The sequence below is a fragment of the Salvia splendens genome, chromosome 12 (genome assembly GCF_004379255.2).
Source record: "Salvia splendens isolate huo1 chromosome 12, SspV2, whole genome shotgun sequence".
Taxonomy (NCBI): Eukaryota; Viridiplantae; Streptophyta; class Magnoliopsida; order Lamiales; family Lamiaceae; genus Salvia; species Salvia splendens.
In genome coordinates this window covers 7949295-7972629 of record NC_056043.1, presented here as the reverse complement: position 1 = coordinate 7972629, position 23335 = coordinate 7949295, and the positions used below count along the sequence as shown (strand labels likewise).

General features: G+C 35.8%; 1 protein-coding gene and 1 pseudogene across 1 annotated transcript; one reads left to right on the top strand and one right to left on the bottom strand.

The window, feature by feature from the left end:
- The first annotated feature begins 11115 nt into the window (after positions 1 to 11115).
- On the top strand, positions 11116 to 19722 carry LOC121759311 (annotated as a pseudogene).
- An 84-nt stretch (positions 19723 to 19806) lies between these two features.
- LOC121759310 (alcohol dehydrogenase-like 4) lies at positions 19807 to 23113 on the bottom strand. The gene is made up of 9 exons (XM_042154847.1): positions 22973 to 23113; positions 22768 to 22904; positions 22404 to 22450; positions 21940 to 22271; positions 21553 to 21635; positions 20826 to 20963; positions 20624 to 20719; positions 20380 to 20541; positions 19807 to 20127 (listed from the first exon to the last, which is right to left on the bottom strand). The coding sequence occupies exons 1-9, from the start codon at positions 23034 to 23036 to the stop codon at positions 20017 to 20019; spliced, it is 1170 nt and encodes a 389-aa protein (XP_042010781.1). The 5' UTR covers positions 23037 to 23113; the 3' UTR covers positions 19807 to 20016.
- Positions 23114 to 23335: the final 222 nt, after the last annotated feature.

The following is a 23335-nucleotide window of genomic DNA, read 5'->3' as shown; positions in this document are numbered from 1 at the left end:
CCCGTCGATCTAATTTTGTTTTTGTTTCTTTGATCCATTAGTACGATTTATTCATTTTGTATTTATTTATACAGAATTTTTGTGTTGAATTGATAGATTAAAAAATTAAGTTAAATTTTTATTTAAAAAGTATTCTCTCAATCCATAAAAAATAATCACATTTATGGAAGACACAAGTTTCAATGGAAATTGATAAAGTAAGAGATATAGGAGAAAAAGTAAATAAAGTAGAAGAGAGAAAGATACTCCCTTCGTTCCACATTAATAGAGTAATTTTTTTATTTTGGGAAGTTGCAAGTTAATTGAGTCATTTCTATTTTGGCAAAAAGTAACTCTCTATTTTAATTTATTCTCTCTTCATCTCTCTTACTTTACTCTCTCTTACTTTTTTCACCATCAATTTAACACACTATTCTTAAACTCCGTGTCGAAAAGAAATGTCTCTATTAATAAGGAACAGAGAGAGTAATAAATAAGAGGAAGGAGAAAAAGTGGATAAAATTTTAAATAAAGTTTTTATTTTTAAAATATGAGTATTTTTTTTGAACATCTCAAAATTATAAAATAAAACTACAAAAGAGTATTATTTAAGAATCAATTTTTACATGATTTATTAGCATATGAAATATAGATAGTTTAGCTCTAGCGCGGCATCCAAATATGACCCGATTCGGCCCGTCGATCTAATTTTGTTTTTGTTTCTTTGATCCATTTAGTACGATTTGTTCATTTTGCATTTATTTATACAGAATTTTTGTGTTGAATTGATAGATCAAAAAATTATTAAATTTTTATTCAAAAAAATATTCTCTCAGTCCATAAAAAATAATTTCATTTATGGAAGAAACAAGTTTTAATGAAAAATTGATAAAGTAAAAGATATAGGAGAAAAAGTAAATAAAGTAGGAGAGAAAAAGATAATATTCCCTCCGTCCCACAATAATTGTCACTCTTTTGCATTTCGGTCCGTCCCATAATAATTGTCACACTTCATTTTTATCATAAATGGTAAGTAGGTCTCACATTCCACTAACTCACTTCACTCACATTTTATTATAAAACCAATATAAAAAAGTGGGTCTCACATTCCATTGACTTTTCCAACCAAATTTTTTTTACATTTCTTAAAACTCATGCCCACAATAAGAGTGACAATTATTGTGGGACGGAGGGAGTAAATAAGAGAGAGGAGAAAGAAGATAAAATTTTTGAAAAAGTTTTTTATTTTTTAAATATGAGTATTTTTTACAGACATCTCAAAATTATAAAATAAAACTACGAAAAGAGTATTATTTAAGAATCAATTTTTACATGATTTAGCATATGAAATATAGATAGTTTACTTTTACATTTAAATTGCATTTAATTGTCCAATAGTGTTTGACATGTTGAATAACTTTTCTGTGTGGCCTGCTTAATTGGCAAGGGCCCGTTGAATTAAGGCTAAAAAGGGGTATTTTATTATCATGGAAAATTGAGTGATAATAATATGTGCAACCACTGTATCAATCTTAAATTACGTAGAATTTACTAATATATGCCTTAGCCTTGGTAATATAGAAAAACTCAAAGGATAGTTTTGGAATTTCTACTATAGTGTGGCTTTATATAACAAACCAAACATGTAATATTAAGGACTATAAATAACATTCCATCAATTCAAACACCACAAATAGAAATGGAAAACTAAGAAAATCATTACTACAAAATAATTGTGTGTTTATCTAAATGAAAGATAAACTACAATTCAAACACATAGGGATGTCAATAGGGTCAGCCCAACGGGTTTGGGTCAGTCGGGTGCGGGTTAATCGGGTTGTATTTTTTGGGTTATAGAAGTTCGACCCTAACCCTAAAAGCTCGGGTTTCAGGCTAGCCCAACGGGTTAATCGGGTTGCTACCGATAAAATTAATATGCTATCAATCCAATAAATAATGATGAAAATTTGTTATATTTATAAAATGTAAAATATTTAATTATGACAAAATTTGATAATTTGAGATATATGTTTAAACTCAAACATAAACATGAACAAATATTAATATTTGATATTTGTGCAAAATGAAGTATAAACATATTTCGAGAAATTTTAAAAAATGTTTTAGAAATTTATACATTATTATCAACGCTGAGGCCTATATTAGTAAATTTCCTTGGTAATAATAGTTAAAGTGGAGAAAAATAAAGTAAGAGCGTGAATAATATAGAACATAGTCATATATACATTATTATATTACTTACTTTACTTTATTTCTACTCTGATTATTTATTAATCCAACTTCATATTATACATATTCTATATTTTTTAGTGAATTTGAAGTTTCTAAATTATTTATCTATTATTATATTAATAAAAATTAATATATATAATATGTATATTTTAGTAAATTTTTGAAGTTTCTAATTTATTTATCTATTATTATATTAATAAAAATTAATATATATATATATATATATATATATATATATTTAATATAAAATTGAAAGTTATTTTTGTTGTTATCTATATTATAAAAATAATCAATAAAGTGACGAATTATGGGTCAAGTAAATAGAACAATAGAAATTTTATCGGGTTTTCGGGTCAGCCCATCAGGTTTTTGGGTCTAGCCCTAATGGGTTGCGGGTTAATCGGATGCAGGCTAATCGGGTTGTGATTTTATCCGACTATAAATTTTCAGCCCTAACCCTATAAATTGGGCGGGTTATTCGGGCCAGCCCACGTGTTGCGGACTGTACTGACATCCCTACAAACACACCCTTAGGGGCTATTTGGTATGATGGAATGGAATGACATTCCTATCTCTATTTCATTCATTTGCTTGGTATTTTATTTCCTTAGGAATGATTATTCCACTTGGAATAACCATTCCATTCCACATGAGAATAGTCATTCATTCCATTTAGTTAAGGAATGACCATTTCATACAGCAACACACAACAACACATACACACACAGAGCACATAGCAAAACACACACACACAACACACAGCACACAAAGTAACACACACACAGCACACAACAACACACACACAGAACACAACACACACACACACACAACAACAACACACACAGCAACACATACGCACACACACTACCACATATATACACACACATCAACGCATACATACACCACATATACACATAAATGTACAAATTTATATGATCCAAATATTGACAAAAATATTTTGAATAAATATTTTCTTTTATAGAATCAATTCATATTTCATTTAATTCCATTCCTATATTATTTGTAGTTACCAAACATAGGAATGGAATCAATCAAAGAATAACAATTCCATTTCATTTTTAAACCTTACATTCACCAATCACATGAATGGGACGGAATCCCCATTCCATTCCCATCTTTTTTCCATTTCTTTCTATCTCCGTTTCATTCCCTCCCCATTCCATTCCATCATATCAAGACGCCCCTTATAGTCATGACATGTGTGACGCCCCGGAAATTCTTTCCTTTTGTTATGGATAATCCGAATTTATTAGAGTAATTAATTCTCGTTTAGAAAACGTAGAATTTCGTTGTAATGTTTCGACCTTGAAATAAATTTAAGTATTTATGTTGAAGGAAACAAGTTGCAAATAAATGCCATGCTTTCATTGGAGAAGTAAAGAATTGGAAACGAAAATTTCATGAATAATGGAGCTACTAATAGTACATGGTTACATTACATATGTGAAAGAGACAACACAATCTTGAAGACAACCCAATTAGTATAGAAGCCAAAGAGATACAAGAGGATGCTCTTTTCCTTCTTCCCCATCTCCTTTTCCCCCCTCGATTCTTGCTCCACAAAACACCAAGAAGGGACAACTTGTACCTACAAGTGAAACACCAAATAGGGTATGAGAAGTAGGCTTCACAAGATTCAAGGTGGGAGACTTCTCCAAAATAGTAAGTATGCAAATCTAGGTGAATCATCATCAATCTCCCAAGAAAGAATGAGAACAAGATGGAGCAAGGAAACAAGCTCATCACTAATGCCTTTTAGAGGCAACAATACATTCTCCTCCCCATCAAACGAGGCTAAGATGACAGCCAAGAGAGGCAGCCCCAAAGCTTACACAAATGTAGTATGATCTACATAATCATGAAACTCAAAAGGGAGCAAGCTGGCAGCCAAAAATAAGAGACTTTGTCCCCAAGTTTTCAAGCACAAGCTGCCAACAGTTGAGAGCTATATAAGGAGCCACAACCCTCCTCTTCTCCCCCACTTTTCGGTCACCACAAGTCTCACATTATATCATAAGAAGAGAGCAGCAAGGGGGAGGAGCAAGGAGAGGAAGTGGCAGCAAGAGGGCAAATCAAGGTTCACCGAACTGAGGTAAACCCCATAACTACACCCTTTCGCATCATGTAGAACAGCCATAGAAGTTTCCAGGGATTTAGCAAATCAAGTGTTAACTACAAGATCAGCAATGCTTTAATCCAGAATCGTAACAGTAGTGAGCATTAATAGATAGAACCAACACTTAGTCAGACATTGAACAATTGCAAACCAGTGAGCCTCAAACTCTTGGAATCATAGAAGCAACACTTATTAAAGCAAGATAATAACAAGCTCTTTCCAGCAAGTAAGAACACACAAGTTTCGAACTGAATTGTCAATGAACTTACGGAATAATTAAAGAGAAAGGGGAAGGGCGACTTAGCTTTAAACCGAGAAGGAGTATGCGATAGTTGAGGCGAGCCATGGCGCTACCTTGCTGAGAAGTCGCCGGTAGAGCTCGGCGGAAGAGGAAGAGCGACGGCGCACCAGCCCGACGGAGAGACCACCGCATGCTCCCCTGACGCAGCGGCTCCGCCTGGAGGAATGGCCAGCCGGGTGATGCAGCGGGGACGGGGCGGTGAGGTCAGGAGCTCCGAGAAAACACCTCAACCCCATCGGTGACTCCACCGTAACTCTGCCACAGGAGTGAGCCCGACAGAGAGGAGGAAGAGGCGATGCCTCTCGGTTCTCTCAATCTAGGAATTTCAGAACCCGAATGGTGGAAAGGAGAGGGGTGCTGGTGGCGTGAATTCATCGGAGGAATTGAGGATAGTCGCCGCTGCTGTGTTCTTCAATTTAGGGCTTGAGTGAAATGGGGAATTTTGAGAAGAAAAGTGTTTGGAGGAGGGAGTCCGACGGATGGGGTATAAATTTGGGGCTGCCCCTTTTTTTTATTTGGGCCATCTATTTAGTTAAGTGGGCTGAATTGTTTAATTGATTAGATAATGGGCCATTTATTTAATTGAAACTGAGGCGATTCTTGTTATGAAAGAATGAGTTGGGAGTTTATGTGTTGATATGGCCGAGGAAATTTCAAGTATTCGAGATGGACTTCATAGTTAATTTAAAGAAATGGGCCAGTCTTATGGAAGTAAGATTTTGGACCAAGAAATTTAATTGTGGGACTTGGAATTTATTTATGTTGGAGTAGAATTCATTTAAGGGTTGAGTTGAAGCTCAAATAATTAAATTTCCCAAATAAAGTGTTAAGAAGAAAGAACGTGGAAGCGGGAGACGCGAAGGCCGACCGGCGTCGCCCCGCGACGCCATGGGCGGCCTTAAGAAAAATCCGAAGAAGAAGGAATTTAAGGAGGGGTTTTAAGAATCCATATTTTATTAAGAGAAATAGAATTTCTCCAAGAGAAGTAAAGAGAATAATTAAGTGCTGCAGAGCAGTAAAGCCGAGTTAGGATTTAAGAAAAATCCTATAAGCCGAGACTAAGAGATAGATGCTACCCTATAGGATGCATGCATTCTTGTTCAGAAAAATAGTTCAAGTACTAATTAGCGTGTTACGCTATCTATTTTCAAGGGAGAAAATATTCAAGGGCAAGTGAGGCCTAACGAGGAATTTAATTGAAGATAAGCATACGAGGTGGGCTTTCTTTTAATATCCAGCACTATAGTGTGGATATAAAGCAAATGTTTTGAAGTTATGAAATATCTTTTCTGAAAAATGAAGATGTGATCATCTCTTTTAAAGTTGTTGTCATGCCATAAAATATTTGTTTTGATACCTGTCTGTGAGGGCTATATGCCGAGAGTTTGGCGATGCCAAAAGTTTAGTAACGAATTCGGTTCCCAATAGGACCGCAAATCCTATTCGGAATTACGTGCACGAGCGCTGTGAGCCATCCTAGAGAGAGGTTGGCCGGCGAGGGTGTTTGTTGAAGGTGGCCACCTTCAACGGCACATTAGATACTCAGACAGGGAGGGAATACCAAGAACTTAGACTGATCAGTCGGACTTTTAAGATCACAAAAGAATTTAGTATGCTCGGGCCTTTTTAAGAAAAACCCCGTGTGATACTGTTGATGGGTGACAACTTATATATGTATGTTTTGTTTTCGGCACGTGTCCACTGAGTACTCCTGTACTTAGCTCTGCATGTATTTATAAATGTGCAGGTTGAACGTCAAGAGGAAGGAATATTGATCGGAGTCGATGCTATTGAATAATCAAGTGGATCTCTCTACGATTCGTGTCTTCATACACGAAGTCGTTTAGTAAGGACCTATTCCGCTGTACTTTTGTCAAGTGAGAATTTTCAAAGTCTCACCTTCGAACTCTGATTTAGTTGACATGTCAAATCATTCTATTTTGAGATCTTGTAATCAAATACTTGCATTCTAATTTGCGGTATCAATTGATTGGCCTTTCGGCAAGTCCCTTGAGTTCTTTTCTCGTTTCGTTAATTCCACTTATTAGTCACGGATTTCCCGCTTTTGCTATCATTAGCAAAGTGCGGTCGTGACAACACGTCAACAATATCATATGACTTACTCATGGTCTCAAGCAATGAAGCATAGCTATACCCTTTGCATTCTATACCTTTTGCATTCATAGTCGCACTGTTCAACATATGTATATCCATATGAACTATATTTCATATACATATGTAATTTCTTACTAACTTTTCATATCATAATAGAAATTCACATTATTCAATACATACTCTCTCCATTCCAAAGGAGATGGGTCTTTCCTTGGGCGACACGAGCTTTATTTTATGTGTTAAGTGGAGATAATATTAAAGTAAGAGAGAGAATAAAGTAGAGATTAACGTATTTCCAATTTAAGTAATGAGTCTCCCTAAGGTCCAAATCATTTACGATTTATGACTATTTTATTGAAACATACTGAAGAAATATATGAAAAATTATACTCACCCCGTCTCTTAAAAATAAGAAGTTTTAAGATGGCACAGATTTTAATACAAAAATTGGTAAAGTAAAAAGGAAATGAAAAGAAAAGTGTTTAGTAAATGAGTCACACCTCATTGATGTCATTCTCGGATTGATCGATCCTTTTAATACCTACCATAACAGAGGTAACTATCTCTCAAAAATCATTATAAATTTATTTTTATTTGGTTGACAAAAAGATATGTTTCGTCAAACTGTGAGAATAGTTGACAATGGTTTAATTGGCCAAACGTGTTTCACAATACAGTGCGTTTCAGTGAGGTTGCGAACGAGAACAGAATCGCATCATGGAGGTAACATGGCACGACCCTCATTCGTGGCCGACTCAAGTCATTCTATGGACTCGGAATATGATGCGCATCACCCAACATCATAATGATCTCTAACAACGTTTTGGTCGCTTTTCTATATCACTAACGTCAAGCCCAAACGTTATTATTCGTTGAGGCTAACATCATTATTTCTTATTCTCTCCGTCGAAATTAAGTTGAGTGGTATTCATTTTTGGGATGTTCCGATTAAGATAAGTGATCAAGTAATTTTCTTTTTTGACAAATAATAAAATATCACTGTTACTTCATTCCGTCACCTACTTTACTCTCTCTTGTTTCTCATGCTTTATTCATCTCTCCTATTTTATTTTATTTTCATTTAATACATTTAACCTAATTTCTTAATCTTCATACTCAAAAATTTTGCACCAACATAATTGAAATGAGGGAGTACGTTTTAATCGCTTTCTATATCATTATTCATTTTTGCCAAAGAGAGAATGATATAAACCAATGTTTTAGTCACAACCCATATCATTTTTCTTTTGATACAATATCACTTAACTTCCTTCATATGCAATATCACTATTCCTTACGTACAATATCATTTTCGCAAAAGAGATAGTGACATACACCAACGTCTTAGTCATTTTCTATATTTGAAATGGTTTTAATATGTTATTGGTAAAGTTAAAAGAAATGAAAAAAAGTAAGAAGAAAAGGAAAAGATAGTAGAAATAGTGTTAGTGTGGATTGTGGAGTTAAATATGAGTTGTATATAATTGGTTAAATACTTTTCATATTTAGACTTGGTCTAATTTTGCAGAATGACCTAAATGGTAAAATTAATCTAAGGACCGATGAAGTATATCATTAACGTCAATAACCTTATTATTATTTAAGTCTAACATCATTATTATTCTAAATAATATTGTGTCTTCCTAAATTTTTTAATCTGGAGCGAACAAAAATATTCTCAATATATAATGTTATATCGTATATACAATAAATCGAAGTACGAAATTTGTATTAAATCTGAACCATTTATTTATAGAGTTAATGATCTACTTTCCCCGTCATAAAAAAATTGACAAATTTGTAAATGACACGGGTTTTATATGGACTTGGTAAAGTATCACACGGATGAGAAAAAAAGAAGAGAAAAAGGAAAAAAGATAGTGGAATAAGCGTTACTGGATTATGAGGTCCACATTATAAATGATGAGTAGACTAATCTATTTATTGAAAAACTTCTCATATTTAGAGTTTGCCTAATTTTAAAGGACGACCTAAAATGATAATGATATGACAAAGTTACCAAATCGTATTATTAAATGAGCGAACGGCTGAAATAATTAATCATAAAATTAAGTTTGTTATTAGTGTCCATATTAGGTTCACATGTCCTCTTTGGACGTAAAAACGTCCTTTTTAATTTCATCAATTTATATTGGATTCATGTCGTCATTGCACGCAAAAGACTTCTAATTTCATGCAAAAGTCCTTTATATATATATATATATAGGATTGTGATCAAGATAGAACCATTCTTAAACGTAGAACCATTCTTAAACATAGAACAAATGCCAAACGGAGGTCGTTAGATCTTTTAATCCAATGGTGTTGATTTGCACAACAACTTCCCATTACAACCAAAACTATTATTAATGGGTGAATGCAGAGAAGTGAAAAAATAAAACATGCATGGACTCTTCTTCGTTTCATTCATTCTTCCATCAACATGTGAGTTTTTTCACATGTTGAGTCCGGAATGTCGTGAAAACATAGTCTAATATGTATGATTTTTAATCTTGACCGTCATTTTTTCCTCATCCAATGAATAAAATATGTAGAGTTCTAGGTTCTACACTTAAGAATGGTTCTATCTTTAACGCAACCCTATATATATATATTCAAATGGTTGGTGCGAACTTGGAAGAACACAATTGCATGTTCTAATCAAGTTTTAATAATAACGGTCAAATTTAATTGAGAAATAATAATTTTTGGTTCATTAATGGATTTTATTTTATTACTCCTTTCCAATTTTTGTTTCATTAAGTCTTTATACTATGTATTTTTATTTAATACTCATGATTTTATTTTTGAATTGGTTGAATTATTATTTAAAGGACTATAAAATTTGAATAACTATTATTGTGTTAGTTACATTTATTTATTTTTTTCATTATTTATTTTGATATTAATTCAGTTGCTACCGACTAAAGAATCGTTGGTAAAAATGAAAATTTTATTGATATTGCTTGTTATCAACTTATAAAATTTTCACCTTCTAATCATTTTTGATATTCCAACTGAATTTATATTAAAAATAAGAGGAAAAGGTTAATTTAATTAAAAGTATAAAAATCTCTTAAAATAAAATGTATTAGTATAAAGACCTAATGAAACGAAAAATTGTAAAATAGCCGAATGAAATAAAATCCGTTAGTACAAGAACCTAATATACTAAAAATTTGTCAAAAGAACCTAACGAAATAAAATGTATTAGTTCAAGGACCTATTTTTGCCTAAATTTTTAATTGAGGATTGGTGAATTCTATATGATACTCGCCATTAGTTAGTGTCCGGTTATATTTTTTTTATCAATTTAAAATAGCTATATGTATATAAATAAATCAACTTTTGCTATTTTCTAATTTTTGAACGAATTTTAAAATTTTTATCATTATAAAATTTGGATTCGTCAAATTTCTCCCATTAAATAAAGTTACGCCTAAATAAAAAATATGGTAAATAAAAAATCTTATAGTTAAAACGACCTCATTTAAGTTATTATAAGATTATAAAAAACTTTATAAAATAAAAATAATTGATAAAATGTTGTGTATTTACATTTAAATTGTCCTTACAAATTTCATTAATTTCCACTTAGAATTTATGAAAATACAGTTTAAAGACGAATATCAATCTAGCTTAAAGATATATGAATTTCTATGAATATACTAGCTAAAAAGAAGTTGTATGTACTAATCCTTTCGTTTATGCTTACTTATGACTAGTTGACTCGACTCAAATTTTAAGACAATGTGAATAAAAAGTGAAATGTGATTTTTGATTTTATAATTCTAATAAAATGTGAGTAAATATAAAATTTATTACTAAAAATAGTAAAAAGTAAATTTAACAAATATTAATGAATGGACTAAAAAGAATTTTTTTGATAAGTATTGGTGGACAATAGTTAGATACAACTTGTTATAAACTCGATTGAACAGACTAAAATTACCGAAGTTTCTTTGTAATCTGATTTTCAAACTTTAATTTGCAATAGCCCATTAATCATGAATACTAAATTTTCATATTGGCCTATTTTATTCAATTGATCTTCACTACGCTCACAAAAAGAATCACTTTTTGATACACTTATACCTTATGATTTAACATTACACCTCTCATTACTTTAGAAAAATACCACTTCCCCCAACTCGCACTAATAAAGTACAATGAACCATTTCTCCACCCAAAATTGTAATATCGGTGCCAAAATATAAGTTCATTTATTTCGCCCTTTTTCTATTTTAATTAAATCTGAAACACATGCACTTATTGCCTATAAATATGAGTATGAGTAGAAAATAGAAACAACATCAAAGATTAGATAAAAACAATGGGTAGTAATGGCAACAAGGATTCAATTTCAAATGATACAATCGGAAAAGTTATTACATGCAAAGGTATATTAATATCATCATAGATCATGTTTCTTAGTACTGCATAATTAATATAGGTTGTAATTAGTGAGAAAATGTTATAGCCGCGGTGGCGTATGGTCTGGGGCAGCCGTTGGTGGTGGAGGACATTCGGGTGGATCCTCCTCAGAAAATGGAGCTCCGGATTCGGGTACTCTTCACTTCCATCTGCCACACCGATCTCACTTATTGGCGCGGCCAGGTATCAATATATGATTAAAACATCGTAATAATAAAATTATGAACCATTCTCAATCTTAATTTGTTGTGGTGAAGGATGAAGCTCAGCGCATTTACCCTCGGATTTTTGGGCATGAAGCTTCGGGGTAAGAAATAGAATATATATATATATATATATATATATATATATATATATATATATATATATATATATATATATATATATAGGGTTTTGATCTATGCAAAACTAGATTTAAATACAGAAACGCAGAACAATATCATAATTAGGTCACTTTTAGGTCATAATTAGGTAATTTTTAGGTCATGCTAACAAAGCATGACCTAAAACGATCTTAGCATGACATTAAACCCAAATATTATAATATGACCTAAAATTGCTTAATTATGACCTTCCGTGTTTTTGGTTAATTATTGACCATTAGATCATCTAATCCTAGGGCCAAGATTTGGTCTGCATTTCTGGATTTAAACACATACTTATTTTGATCATCTCCCTATATATATATATATATATATATATATATATATATATAAGGTTTTGATTCATGCAAAACCATTCTTAATACAAAAATACAGAACCAAGCATACAAAAGTCATTTTTAGGTCATTGTAAGCTTATTTTTACGTCATTATAGTAAGGATGACATGAAATGATCTTAACATGACCTCAAACCCAAAGTTTATAATATAACCTAAAACTGCTTTACAATGACCCTCCGTGTTTTTGTTTAATTATTGACTATTGGATTGTCAAATCTCATGGTCAGGATTTGGTCTGGATTTTGTATTGAGATCAAGTTTTGTATTGATCATTTTCCTATATATATATATATTATATATATATATAGGGTTGTATTATATACAAAACTAGTTTTAAACACTAAACGCCAAACACATCATTATATAATAATGTGGAGTTCATTACAACTTTATTTGTAGTTCATTATAGGGAATTCTGAGATTTAAAAACAATGACATCATCATGCATAATTTAGAAATTTGAAGTTCATTATATGTTTGTTATTAGTTCATTATAATGAACTCCATGTTATATATAATGATGTTGTTCGGCGTTTAAGGTTTAAGAGTGGTTCGATATTGATCACAATCCCCTCTATATATATATATATATATATATGGAGTACTTATTTACAAGTAGTAGAGTAATACTGAGATGATTAATGTAGTGTGGTGGAAAGCGTGGGAGAAGGTGTGGGCGATCTGGAAATAGGAGACCATGTTGTCCCCATTTTCAACGGTGAATGTGGAATGTTGGGATTTACACACACAAGGCTTTCACACACTCAAGAAGATCACACACACACTCACTGTTGTATGAGATCACACAATGCAGAAACACACACACTCACACTTTGAGTATTGAAGATGATAATCTTGGAGAGAAACTGGAAAACTCTTTATTGATTAAACTACTAACTACATACACGGTTTATGAGCTATTTAAAGCTCTACAATCAAGTAGCAACTGCTACTAACTAACTACAACAAGAATCAAGAAAACAAGAAGAATAACCGCTACATCTCAGCTAACTAACTGCTGCTACAACGGCTAGTTTCTCTAGGTTGCTTCTTCCTTCTCGGCTCAAGACCGAACTCCCTTCTCGGCTCAAAACCGAACTCCCTTCTCGGCTCAAAACCGAACTCCCTTCTCGGCTCAAAAACCGAACTCCCTTCTCGGCTAGTTCCAGCTCAAAGCCGAGCTTCCTTCTTCTGCCTTCTTCTTCCAACTGAAATGAGCACTCCATTATTACAATTCTCCACCTGAGGGCTCATCTCAGTTCTTGCACAAAAATTGATCAACTTCTTGCAATGATCAAACTTGTCTCTACCTAGAGACTTTGTTAGCATGTCAGCCGGATTGTGCAAGGTGTTAATCTTAATCACCTTCACTCTCCCCTTCTCAATCTCATCTCTAATAAAATGCAACTTTATGTCTATGTGCTTGCTCCTTTCATGAAAACCCGGATGTTTAGCCAAGCACATAGCTGAGCTGCTGTCACAATGAATCACCATTGTCTTTTGGTCAAAACCAAAGTCAGAAATCACTCCCTGAATCCAAAAGCTCTCCTGTACAGCTGCAGTGAGAGCTATATACTCTGATTCTGTTGTTGAGAGAGCAACAACACTTTGCAAACCTGATTTCCAGCTGATTACAGTTCCAAACATGGTGAAAAGATAACCTGTTTGGGACTTTCTGTTGTCCAGGTTTGCAGCATAGTCTGCATCACAATAGCCCTGCACAACCTCCTCAGATTCACCTTCCCAGCCATTGAAGACAATTCCCCAGCCACTGGTTGACTTCATGTACCTCAATATCCACTTAAGAGCATTCCAATGCTCCTTCCCCGGGTCAGCCATGTATCTGCTAGTCACTGAGATAGCATGTGCCAGATCTGGTCTGGTACAGATCATAGTATACATAACACTTCCAACCACACTAGCATAAGGAATAGACTCCATCTCCTCAGCCTCTTGCTTAGATTTAGGGGCCTGCTCCTTTGAAAGCTTAAAACTCTGGGACAGAGGAGTTGATGCAGCTTTTGCATTTTCCATTTTGAATCTCTGCAAAACTTTCTCAATATAGTCAGTTTGAAGCATCCACAGCTTCTTGCAGCCTCTGTCTCTCTGAATGTGTATGCCTAGGATCTTCCTTGACTCTCCTAGATCCTTCATTTCAAAGCTAGACTTCAAATCCTCCTTGACTTGCTGAATTTCTGTCATAGAAGGTCCTGCAAGTAGCATATCATCCACATAGAGCAATAGATAGGCAATAGGTGTTTTGCCCTTCCTCTTGATGTAGATGCAATCATCAAACTCTGATCTAATGAAGCCAATCTTCTTCATTTGTGCATCAAACTTCTTGTTCCACTGTCTAGGACTTTGCTTAAGACCATAAAGACTCTTTTGTAGCAAGCACACCTTGCTTTCTTCACCACTCTTCACATAGCCCTCTGGCTGATCCATGAAGATAGTCTCCTCTAGGTCTCCATTTAGGAAGGCAGTCTTCACATCAAGCTGCTGCAATTCTCAATCTAGCTGATTCACCACAGCCAACAAAATCCTAATAGAAGTGTGCTTAACAACCGGAGCAAACACCTCATTGAAGTCAACTTCTTCTTGCTGTGTAAATCCCCTTGCCACCAGCCTTGCTTTGAACCTGATTCTGTCTTTATCAGTGGTCTCTACCTTCTTTTTAAACAACCACTTGCAACTGATCAGCTTCCTCTCCTTTCCATCTGTATTCAGCTTGGATTTGTCCACCAAAATCCAGGTTTTGTTCTTGAGTAAAGACTCTATTTCTTCATTCATGGCCTCTATCCATCTCTCTCTGTCTTTGCTTCTCATGGCCTCTTTATAGGTGAGAGGATCAGCAATATCAATACTCTCAGCAGCACACAGTGCATAATAGACCATATCTGCAAATTTCTCAGGAGGCTTTGCATTTCTCCTTCCCCTATCTCTTGCAATCTGGTACTCTCTGGTAGGATCTGCTGTGGGCTCATCATTTCTCCTACCTTGAGCTGGAGCACCATCACCCTCTGGATCAGGTTCATTTTCTGAGTCAGTGACTCCACCTGCTCCTAGGCCAACTCCCATAGGCTCCACCTTGAAGAAATCACTCTCAACTTCACTGGAGTCACTGGAGTCCAGCTTATCTTTCAAGTAGGGCATCTGATCCTCCAAGAACACCACATCCCTACTCACCACCACCTTCTGCCTACCAGGCTCAATACACCAGAGCCTATACCCCTTAACACCCCTCTGATATCCCAGCAAGATACATTTCAGAGCCCTAGCTTCAAGCTTACTTTGCCTAGCATGAGCATAGGCTGCACACCCAAACACCTTGTATTTTGAGTAGTCACTATGAGCTCCATACCACATGTAATCAGGAGTTTCAGATTTCAGGGCAGTAGATGGGCATTTATTGATGAGATAGGCTGCTGTATACACCGCCTCTCCCCAGAACCTGCTGCTCAAACCAGAACCAAGAAGCAGGCACCTCACCCTCTCTAGGATAGTCCTATTCATCCTCTCCACAACACCATTTTGCTGGGGATTACCAGGAACAGTACGGTGCCTCTTCATACCCTTCTCTTTGCAAAATATATCAAATTCAGCAGACAAGAATTCCAAGCCATTGTCAGTTCTTAAACATTTAACACTCCTTCCTTTCTCTAGCTCCACCTCCTTACACCATATCTTGAACTTAGTGAGTGTTTCAGATTTTTCCTTAAGAATATATACCCACAACTTCCTTGTATAGTCATCAATGATAGCTAGATAATACTTTCCTCCACCAATTGAACACACCGGTGAAGGCCCCCAAAGATCACTATGTATGTAGTCTAAAGGGGCTGTAGAAGAGTGAATACCTGTAGGATAGGGTGCCTTCTTTGCTTTTCCAAGTATACACTGCTCACAGGGGTCCATCTTGTTGAAATCTCCAGAGATCAGGCCCTTCTTGATGAGTTCTTTCAAGCTTCCTTCTGCTGGATGGCCCAGCCTCTTGTGCCATAGCATTAGGGAATCATCTGACACAGCATTGCTTTCTCCATCAACAGCCTTAGCCTTCAAATAATAGAGAATATGCTCTCTGTCAGCCTCCATCATCACTGCATCTCCAGATTTCACAAACAATTTTCCTTGACTCATTAATATAGTGAACCCCCTCTGCTCCAGCATTCCCAATGAGATGAGGTTCCTCTTCACTTCTGGAATATACCTCACCCCAGTCAGGATCTTCACAGAGCCATCTTGTAGGCTTAGCTTCACCTTCCCTATCCCTTTTATCTGACAAGTATGATTATTTCCAAGAACAACCGTACCCGATGCTTCTTGAAGATCATGAAACCAGCTTCTATCGGGGCACATATGGAAGCTGCACCCCGAGTCCATTATCCACCTGTGACTGACCCCACTGTCACTAATATTCATAAGTTGAGCCGGGGGATCAGCACTCTCCACACAATCAGATTGGTTGTGTCCCTCAGAGGCCATCTTTCTCTTCCATGCATGACAATCTTTCTTCAAATGTCCAGGTTTCTTGCACCAATAGCAAGCTCTGGTTTCCTTCTGAGCATCAGAACTTGAGGGTTTAGGGCCCTCAAACTTCTTCTTGAAGTTCTGCCTCTTGAATTTCTTCACATTCAAGGCCTCTGCAGCTTGAACATTGGAGCTTGCAGAGCCTCTGTTGGCTGTCTTCTGGAGTTCTTTGGCCATCAAGGCTGAATAGACTTCTGCATAGGTGATAGGTTTATCTCTTCCATAGATAATTGCATCACTTAACTGGTCATACGAGCTAGGCAAGGCCTTCAATGTGAGAATGGCCTTATCCTCATCTGAAATCTTGACATCAACAGATCCCAGGTCATCAATGATCTTGTTGAACTCCTCTAGCTGCTCAATGATGGACCTATCTCCAGAAAAACTATAGGCATACAACCTCTTCTTGAGATACAGCCGGTTAGCCAAGGATTTGGCCAAGTAAACTTCATCCAACTTGTCCAAGATCTCCACCGCAGTCTTGGCTTCTTGAACATCCCTCAAGACCTTATCTCCAAGGCACAGAATCACTGCAGAATGTGCCTTGAGCTGTATCTCCTCCATCTTTGCCTGAGCTTTATCATCAAGCACTGGAGCCTTTCATTTCTCCTCTGGTTTTGCAAGAACTGCGGCCAAGCCTTGTTGAATCAAAACCGCCTTCATCTTCATCTTCCACAGGCTATAATCATTCTTGCCTGTGAACTTTTCTGCATCAAGCCTTGCTGCCATCTCTGAAACCGTTTGATCCTCTGCAAATCAGCTTCAATATCCCTTCCCACAGACGGCGCCACTTGTTGGGATTTACACACACAAGGCTTTCACACACTCAAGAAGATCACACACACACTCACTGTTGTATGAGATCACACAATGCAGAAACACACACACTCACACTTTGAGTATTGAAGATGATAATCTTGGAGAGAAACTGGAAAACTCTTTATTGATTAAACTACTAACTACATACACGGTTTATGAGCTATTTAAAGCTCTACAATCAAGTAGCAACTGCTACTAACTAACTACAACAAGAATCAAGAAAACAAGAAGAATAACCGCTACATCTCAGCTAACTAACTGCTGCTACAACGGCTAGTTTCTCTAGGTTGCTTCTTCCTTCTCGGCTCAAGACCGAACTCCCTTCTCGGCTCAAAACCGAACTCCCTTCTCGGCTCAAAACCGAACTCCCTTCTCGGCTCAAAAACCGAACTCCCTTCTCGGCTAGTTCCAGCTCAAAGCCGAGCTTCCTTCTTCTGCCTTCTTCTTCCAACTGAAATGAGCACTCCATTATTACATGGAAAATGTGTCTACTGCAATTCAAGCAAGACCAATATATGCGAGAAATTCAGAGTGGACACAGCGAAAAGCACCATGGCGAGGGACGGCAAGTGCAGGTTTTGGACAGAAGAGGGGAAGCCCATCTTTCATTTCCTCAACACTTCCACCTTCAGTGAATATACAGTGGTTGATTCAGCTTTGTGTGGTTAAGGTTGATCGCGAGGCCTCCTTGAAGAAAATGTGTCTCCTTAGTTGTGGAGTTTCTACGGGTGAGCATCATTAGCATCTCAATTCTTCTATACATTAAATGTTTAATTAAAATAAATAATTGTAGTAATTATATTGATGTATATAGGTGTAGGAGCTGTGGAATACGGCTGACGTGGAGGAGGGGTCTACTGTCGCTGTTTTCGGTCTTGGAGCTGTGGGATTGGCTGTAAATATTGATTCTATATATGAGTATAAATATTTACATAAAAAATATAGTATTTGATGTTTGTAATTTGAATGCGAACTCGAAAGGTGGTTGAAGGGGCCCGAAGCAGAGGAGCTTCAAGAATAATAGGAGTGGATGTCAACCCACATAAATCTTCCAAAGGTAGGACTAATTGTATTTAACATAACAAAAATATTGTGTGAATTCTACTTTTTACCATAAATTTGAAGAAAAATGAACATGGAGATTTTGACGACAATTTTGATTGAGCAACGAGGATAAGTTTTTACCAAAAAAATTACTCTATCCGTCCCACAATAGGAGTCACATTTGTTGTGGGCACGGATTTTAAGAAAAGTAAAGAATAGTGGATAGGAAAAGTTGGTGGAATATGAAACCCACTTTTTTATATTGGTTAATATGACTGAAGTGAGTTAGTGGAATGTGAGACATACTTATCATTTATGCTAAAAGTAAAATGTTACTCTTATTGTGGGACAGACGGAAATGGAAAAATGAGACTCTTATTGTGGGACAGAGGGAGTAGTAGCGAAGAATAACTGATATCATAGCTAATTCTGTAAAATTTGTCCTATATTCAACTAAATTGTGAAGTAAAACGTCAACAAATTTATGGATCAGATCAGTTGCAATGCGAAGCTAAGGATATGATGTTGGTAATTGTTATTTTTGTACAGCTCAAGCAATTGGAATAACAGACTTCATAAATCCCATGGAACTCGACAAGCCAACACACCAGGTCAGATTTTACTAAAGGAATTAATGTTGCTTATAAAAATGCATAGCTAAATAAAAAGAGAGAAAGAAAGATGGATAGATGAGTTGGTATGTGACCTAATTGGTGAAGTAAATGAGTATATAAGATGGATAGATTAGGAGTTGATTGGTTTTGATTTTGCATACGAATTTAACATTATTATGATTGCGAATATTGCAGAGAATAAGGGAAATGACGGAAGGAGGTGTTGATTATAGCTTTGAGTGTGCAGGAAACTTGGATGTTCTTCGTGAGGCCTTTCTCTCTACTCATGATGTAATTTACTTTCTTTTCTTTTTTCGCAGTTACTATATCACTAATTTGTCGACGTGGGACAAGAAAGAGTTTCGATAATATATTGTTGCAAATGATTCTATGTTTTGATGTTTTGGTGTAGGGGTGGGGTTTGACAGTAATACTAGGAGTGCATCCAACACCAAGATTGTTACCCCTCCACCCAATGGAGCTGTTTGAAGGGAGAAGAATAGTGGCTTCGGTTTTTGGTGATTTCAAAGGGAAATCCCAACTGCCACATTTTGCAAACCAGTGCATCAAAGGGGTACATAACAAAAGATACAAATTTGATTAAATAGCATGACCAGTGTTTGTTTGTAACAATTATGCTATTCTTCAGGTGGTGAAGTTGGATGAATTTATCACACATGAGATGCCATTTTCCAGGATTAATGAAGCTATGCAGTTACTCAGTGATGGCACTTCCTTAAGATGCCTTCTACATCTTTGATCTTCTCATGGGATTCATAATTAAATACTGTTTTTTATATGGCTGCTGCTGCTCAATGTTATTCCATCGCTATTACTTTGGAGACTATAAGTATCTCAAAATTAAACGATAAATAAATCACTCGTTCCAACTCGATTAAAGCTCTGTAGATAGAAGTATACATATCGAACGTGATTCATTGTTCCCAATCACAGAAACACCAACCTAGTAAATAAAACAGCAACCATACACATCCACATTATTATGTAACAACATGCACGCCCATAATAATATAGTATAGTATAGTATAGTATATTAATTAATCTATAAGTTCAAAGGTGAAGAAGGCATCTCAAGGACTTGCCCTCGAGGAGTAATTGCATGGCATCATTGATCTTGGAAAATGGCATTTCATGTGTGATGAATTCGTCCAACTTCACCACCTGAAACATAGAGCATTTAGTTAGAAAGGGGTTATAAAGTAGATATAGGGATATATTTTGTACTCCCTCCGTCCCGCACTACTCGCACGTTTCATTTTCGGCACGGAGATTAAGGAATGAGTGTATAGCAAAGTCAAATATTACGGCTGTAGGTGAAATTTTTTACTAAAAATGGAAATAGTGCAAATAACTTGGGACGCCCAGAAAGGAAATAAGTGCAAGTAGTCCGGGACGGAGGGAGTACGTATTTACCCCTTTAGTGCACTGATTGGCGAAATGAGGCAGTTGGGATTTTGCTTTGAAGTCACCAAATACTGAAGCTACTATTCTTCTCCCATCAAAGAGCTCCATTGGATGGAGGGGCAGCAATCTTGGTGATGTGTGTACACCTAAAAGTACTGTCAAACCCCACCCCTACACAAAAGAGAGTTCAAAATGGTGAAATTACTTAATGATATAGTACTAGTAGATCAGAGAAAAGAAAGGAAATTATTACATCATGTGTGGACAAAAAGGCCTCCCGGAGAACATCCACATTTCCTGCACACTCGAAGCTATAATCCACACCACCGTCCGTCATTTCCCTTATTTTCTGCATCAATGTTTATTTTAATATTGGTGATTAACATCCTTAATCAAAGAAAATACTTTTGTTAGAAAATGAGAATGGTGGTTTTGAATTTATTTAATTCAAGTACCCGGTGAACTGGCATGTCAAAATCTTTGGGATTTATGAAATCTGTGATGCCGATTGCTTGGCCTTTGATACGTTTGTCTGAGTTGATGTCCACTCCAATAATTCTAGATGCGCCACGTACCCTTGCCCCCTCTACCACCTACACATTCAATCAAATACATCCAATCAATATTAAATACTAATAAACTTTTAAATTATTTCAAAATAGTGTAAAGAGTTGATTTTGTCTTATTGGTTGAAGCGTTTATAAAAAAATGTCTCCCTATTTAGATAATTAATTTCTCGTCTCAATATAAATACCACACTTCCCTTTTTAGTTTATCTCTAAAAAATGTCATATTTCATTTTTGGAACAATTCACTCTCACATTAATATATAAAAATATATTTTTTCTCTTCACTTAATACAAAATAATCTCTTAAAATTATGTGTCATCGTTTATCATCTAAGTCTAACATCTACCTTGGAATGGATCGCTGCTTTTGAGTTTTGATCATAATTCATGCAGCATTCATTACAGGATATTATATTCTCAAAAATAAAATAATGGTTACTGATGAGACATTTTCAGATAAATTATCCAAACAATGGGAAAATCGACATTTACCTTTAAATATGATACTATTCTAGATTGGCCGGGATAGAGTAATACACATGAATAAATAGATATTACTAGGAAATATGTGGCATTCTAAAAATGGAAAATGTGATGAGTTGAAAAAACTTACCGCCAATCCTACAGCTCCCAGTCCAAAGACCACCACAGTTGACCCTTCCTCAAGGTCAGCCGTATTCCAGACGGCACCGAGACCTGGTTTACAAGTCAATCTCATTACTCCCTCCGTCCCATAATAGATCTCACACTTGGTGATTGGTATGAGATTTTAGGAGGCGTTGTTTTGTGTTGTTTTGTGTGTTAAGTGGAAAGAGAAAAAATAACATATTTATATTAACGTGAGAGAAAACTTTTTCTAAAAAAGAAAATGTGACATCTTTTGTGGGACAAACTAAAAAGGAAAGTGTGACATCTATCATGGGACGAGGGAGTATAATTTTATAGTATAATATATTTATGGATTAAATATATTAGTATCAATTAAGATTAAGATGGTTACCGGTAGAAACTCCACAACTAAGGAGAGTCATATTCTTCATGGAGGCTTCCCGATCAATCTTAACCACACAGGCTGAATCAAGCACCGTATATTGGGTGAAGGTAGAAGTGTTGAGGAAATGAAAGATGGGCTTCCCCTCTTTTGTCGAAAATCGGCACTTGCCATCGTTTGCCATCGTGCTTTTCATGGGATTCACTCTGAATTTCTCGCATAAATTGGTAGTCTTCTTTGATTTGCAGTAGATGCACTTTTCACATTCGCCGTTGAAAATTGGGACAACATGGTCTCCTATTTCCAGATCACTCACCCCTTCTCCCACGCTTTCCACCACTCTACATCACCACAAAATTGAGACATCCCATGAGCTAGTACTACTACTTTTTTTTTACATTATTGTTCAGACTACCACCTTTTACACTAAAAATAAAAATAATGGTATTGAATAGGAGATGATGAGTTCTTACCCAGAAGCTTCGTGGCCCAATATCCGAGGGAAGGCTTGGGCTTCACTCTTCAAAAAATTAACTTGTTACTACCTCCGTCCCTGAAAGTTTGTCTTATTTTTCTATTTCCGACCGTCTTCAAAGTTTGTCTCATTTCACTTTTTACCATTTTTAGTAATGGATCCATATTCCACTAATTCATTCCTACTCACATTTTATTATAAAACTAATATATAAAAGTAGGACTCACAGTCCATTAACTTTTTCAACTCACTTTCCGTTATATTTCTTATAACTCGTGATCAAAGTAGGATAATATTTGGGGGACGGTGGTAGTAATTAGGAAAAAAAAGTGAGAATATAATTAATGGATAATTGAGGATACCTCTCCTTTCCAAGCGCTGAGATCGGTGTGGCATATCGAAGTGAAAAGCACTCGGATTCGGACCTCCATTTTCTGAGGCGGATCCACCCGGATCTCTTCCACCACCAGCGGCTGCCCCGCCGCGTACGCCACCGCCGCTGCAAAGTCCGATCATTACAAATTACAATCCTATTCAAACCATAATATATTAATTATGATGATATACCTTTGCATGTTATAACTTTTCCGACGGTCTCACTCGAAATAATATTGCTTCCCAAGCTGCCCATTGTTTTCTGTGTGTGTGCAAGTTGCAATGTGTGACGACTCCAAAACAGCTAAACCATGTTATATATTGGAAAAAAAAGAGAACTATGATGCGTGTCAGAGTGGTGGCTTTTGAGTTTGACTCATACCCATTTTTTTAATTTTCCAATTTAATTTGTCATATAGTGGCGGTTCTTTTCATTAATGTGCCAACTTGGTATAAAAATCTAACACATATGTCATGGAAAATCGGAGTTCAGACTGTTCACATTCAACAAAATCATTTATTAGAGCTGGTTAATATTCGAAGGCATGGGCATTG

What these genes read in the sequence shown, in the direction of transcription:
- LOC121759310 (XM_042154847.1), bottom strand. Translation starts at nt 23,036, where the DNA reads ATGGGCAGCTTGGGAAGCAATATTATTTCGAGTGAGACCGTCGGAAAA. An exon ending in TCAGCGCTTGGAAAGGAGAG is followed by an intron (nt 22,451 to 22,767) that starts GTATCCTCAATT and finishes AATTTTTTGAAG; the next exon opens with AGTGAAGCCCAAGCCTTCCC. An exon ending in TGGGAGCTGTAGGATTGGCG is followed by an intron (nt 20,964 to 21,552) that starts GTAAGTTTTTTC and finishes TTGAATGTGTAG; the next exon opens with GTGGTAGAGGGGGCAAGGGT.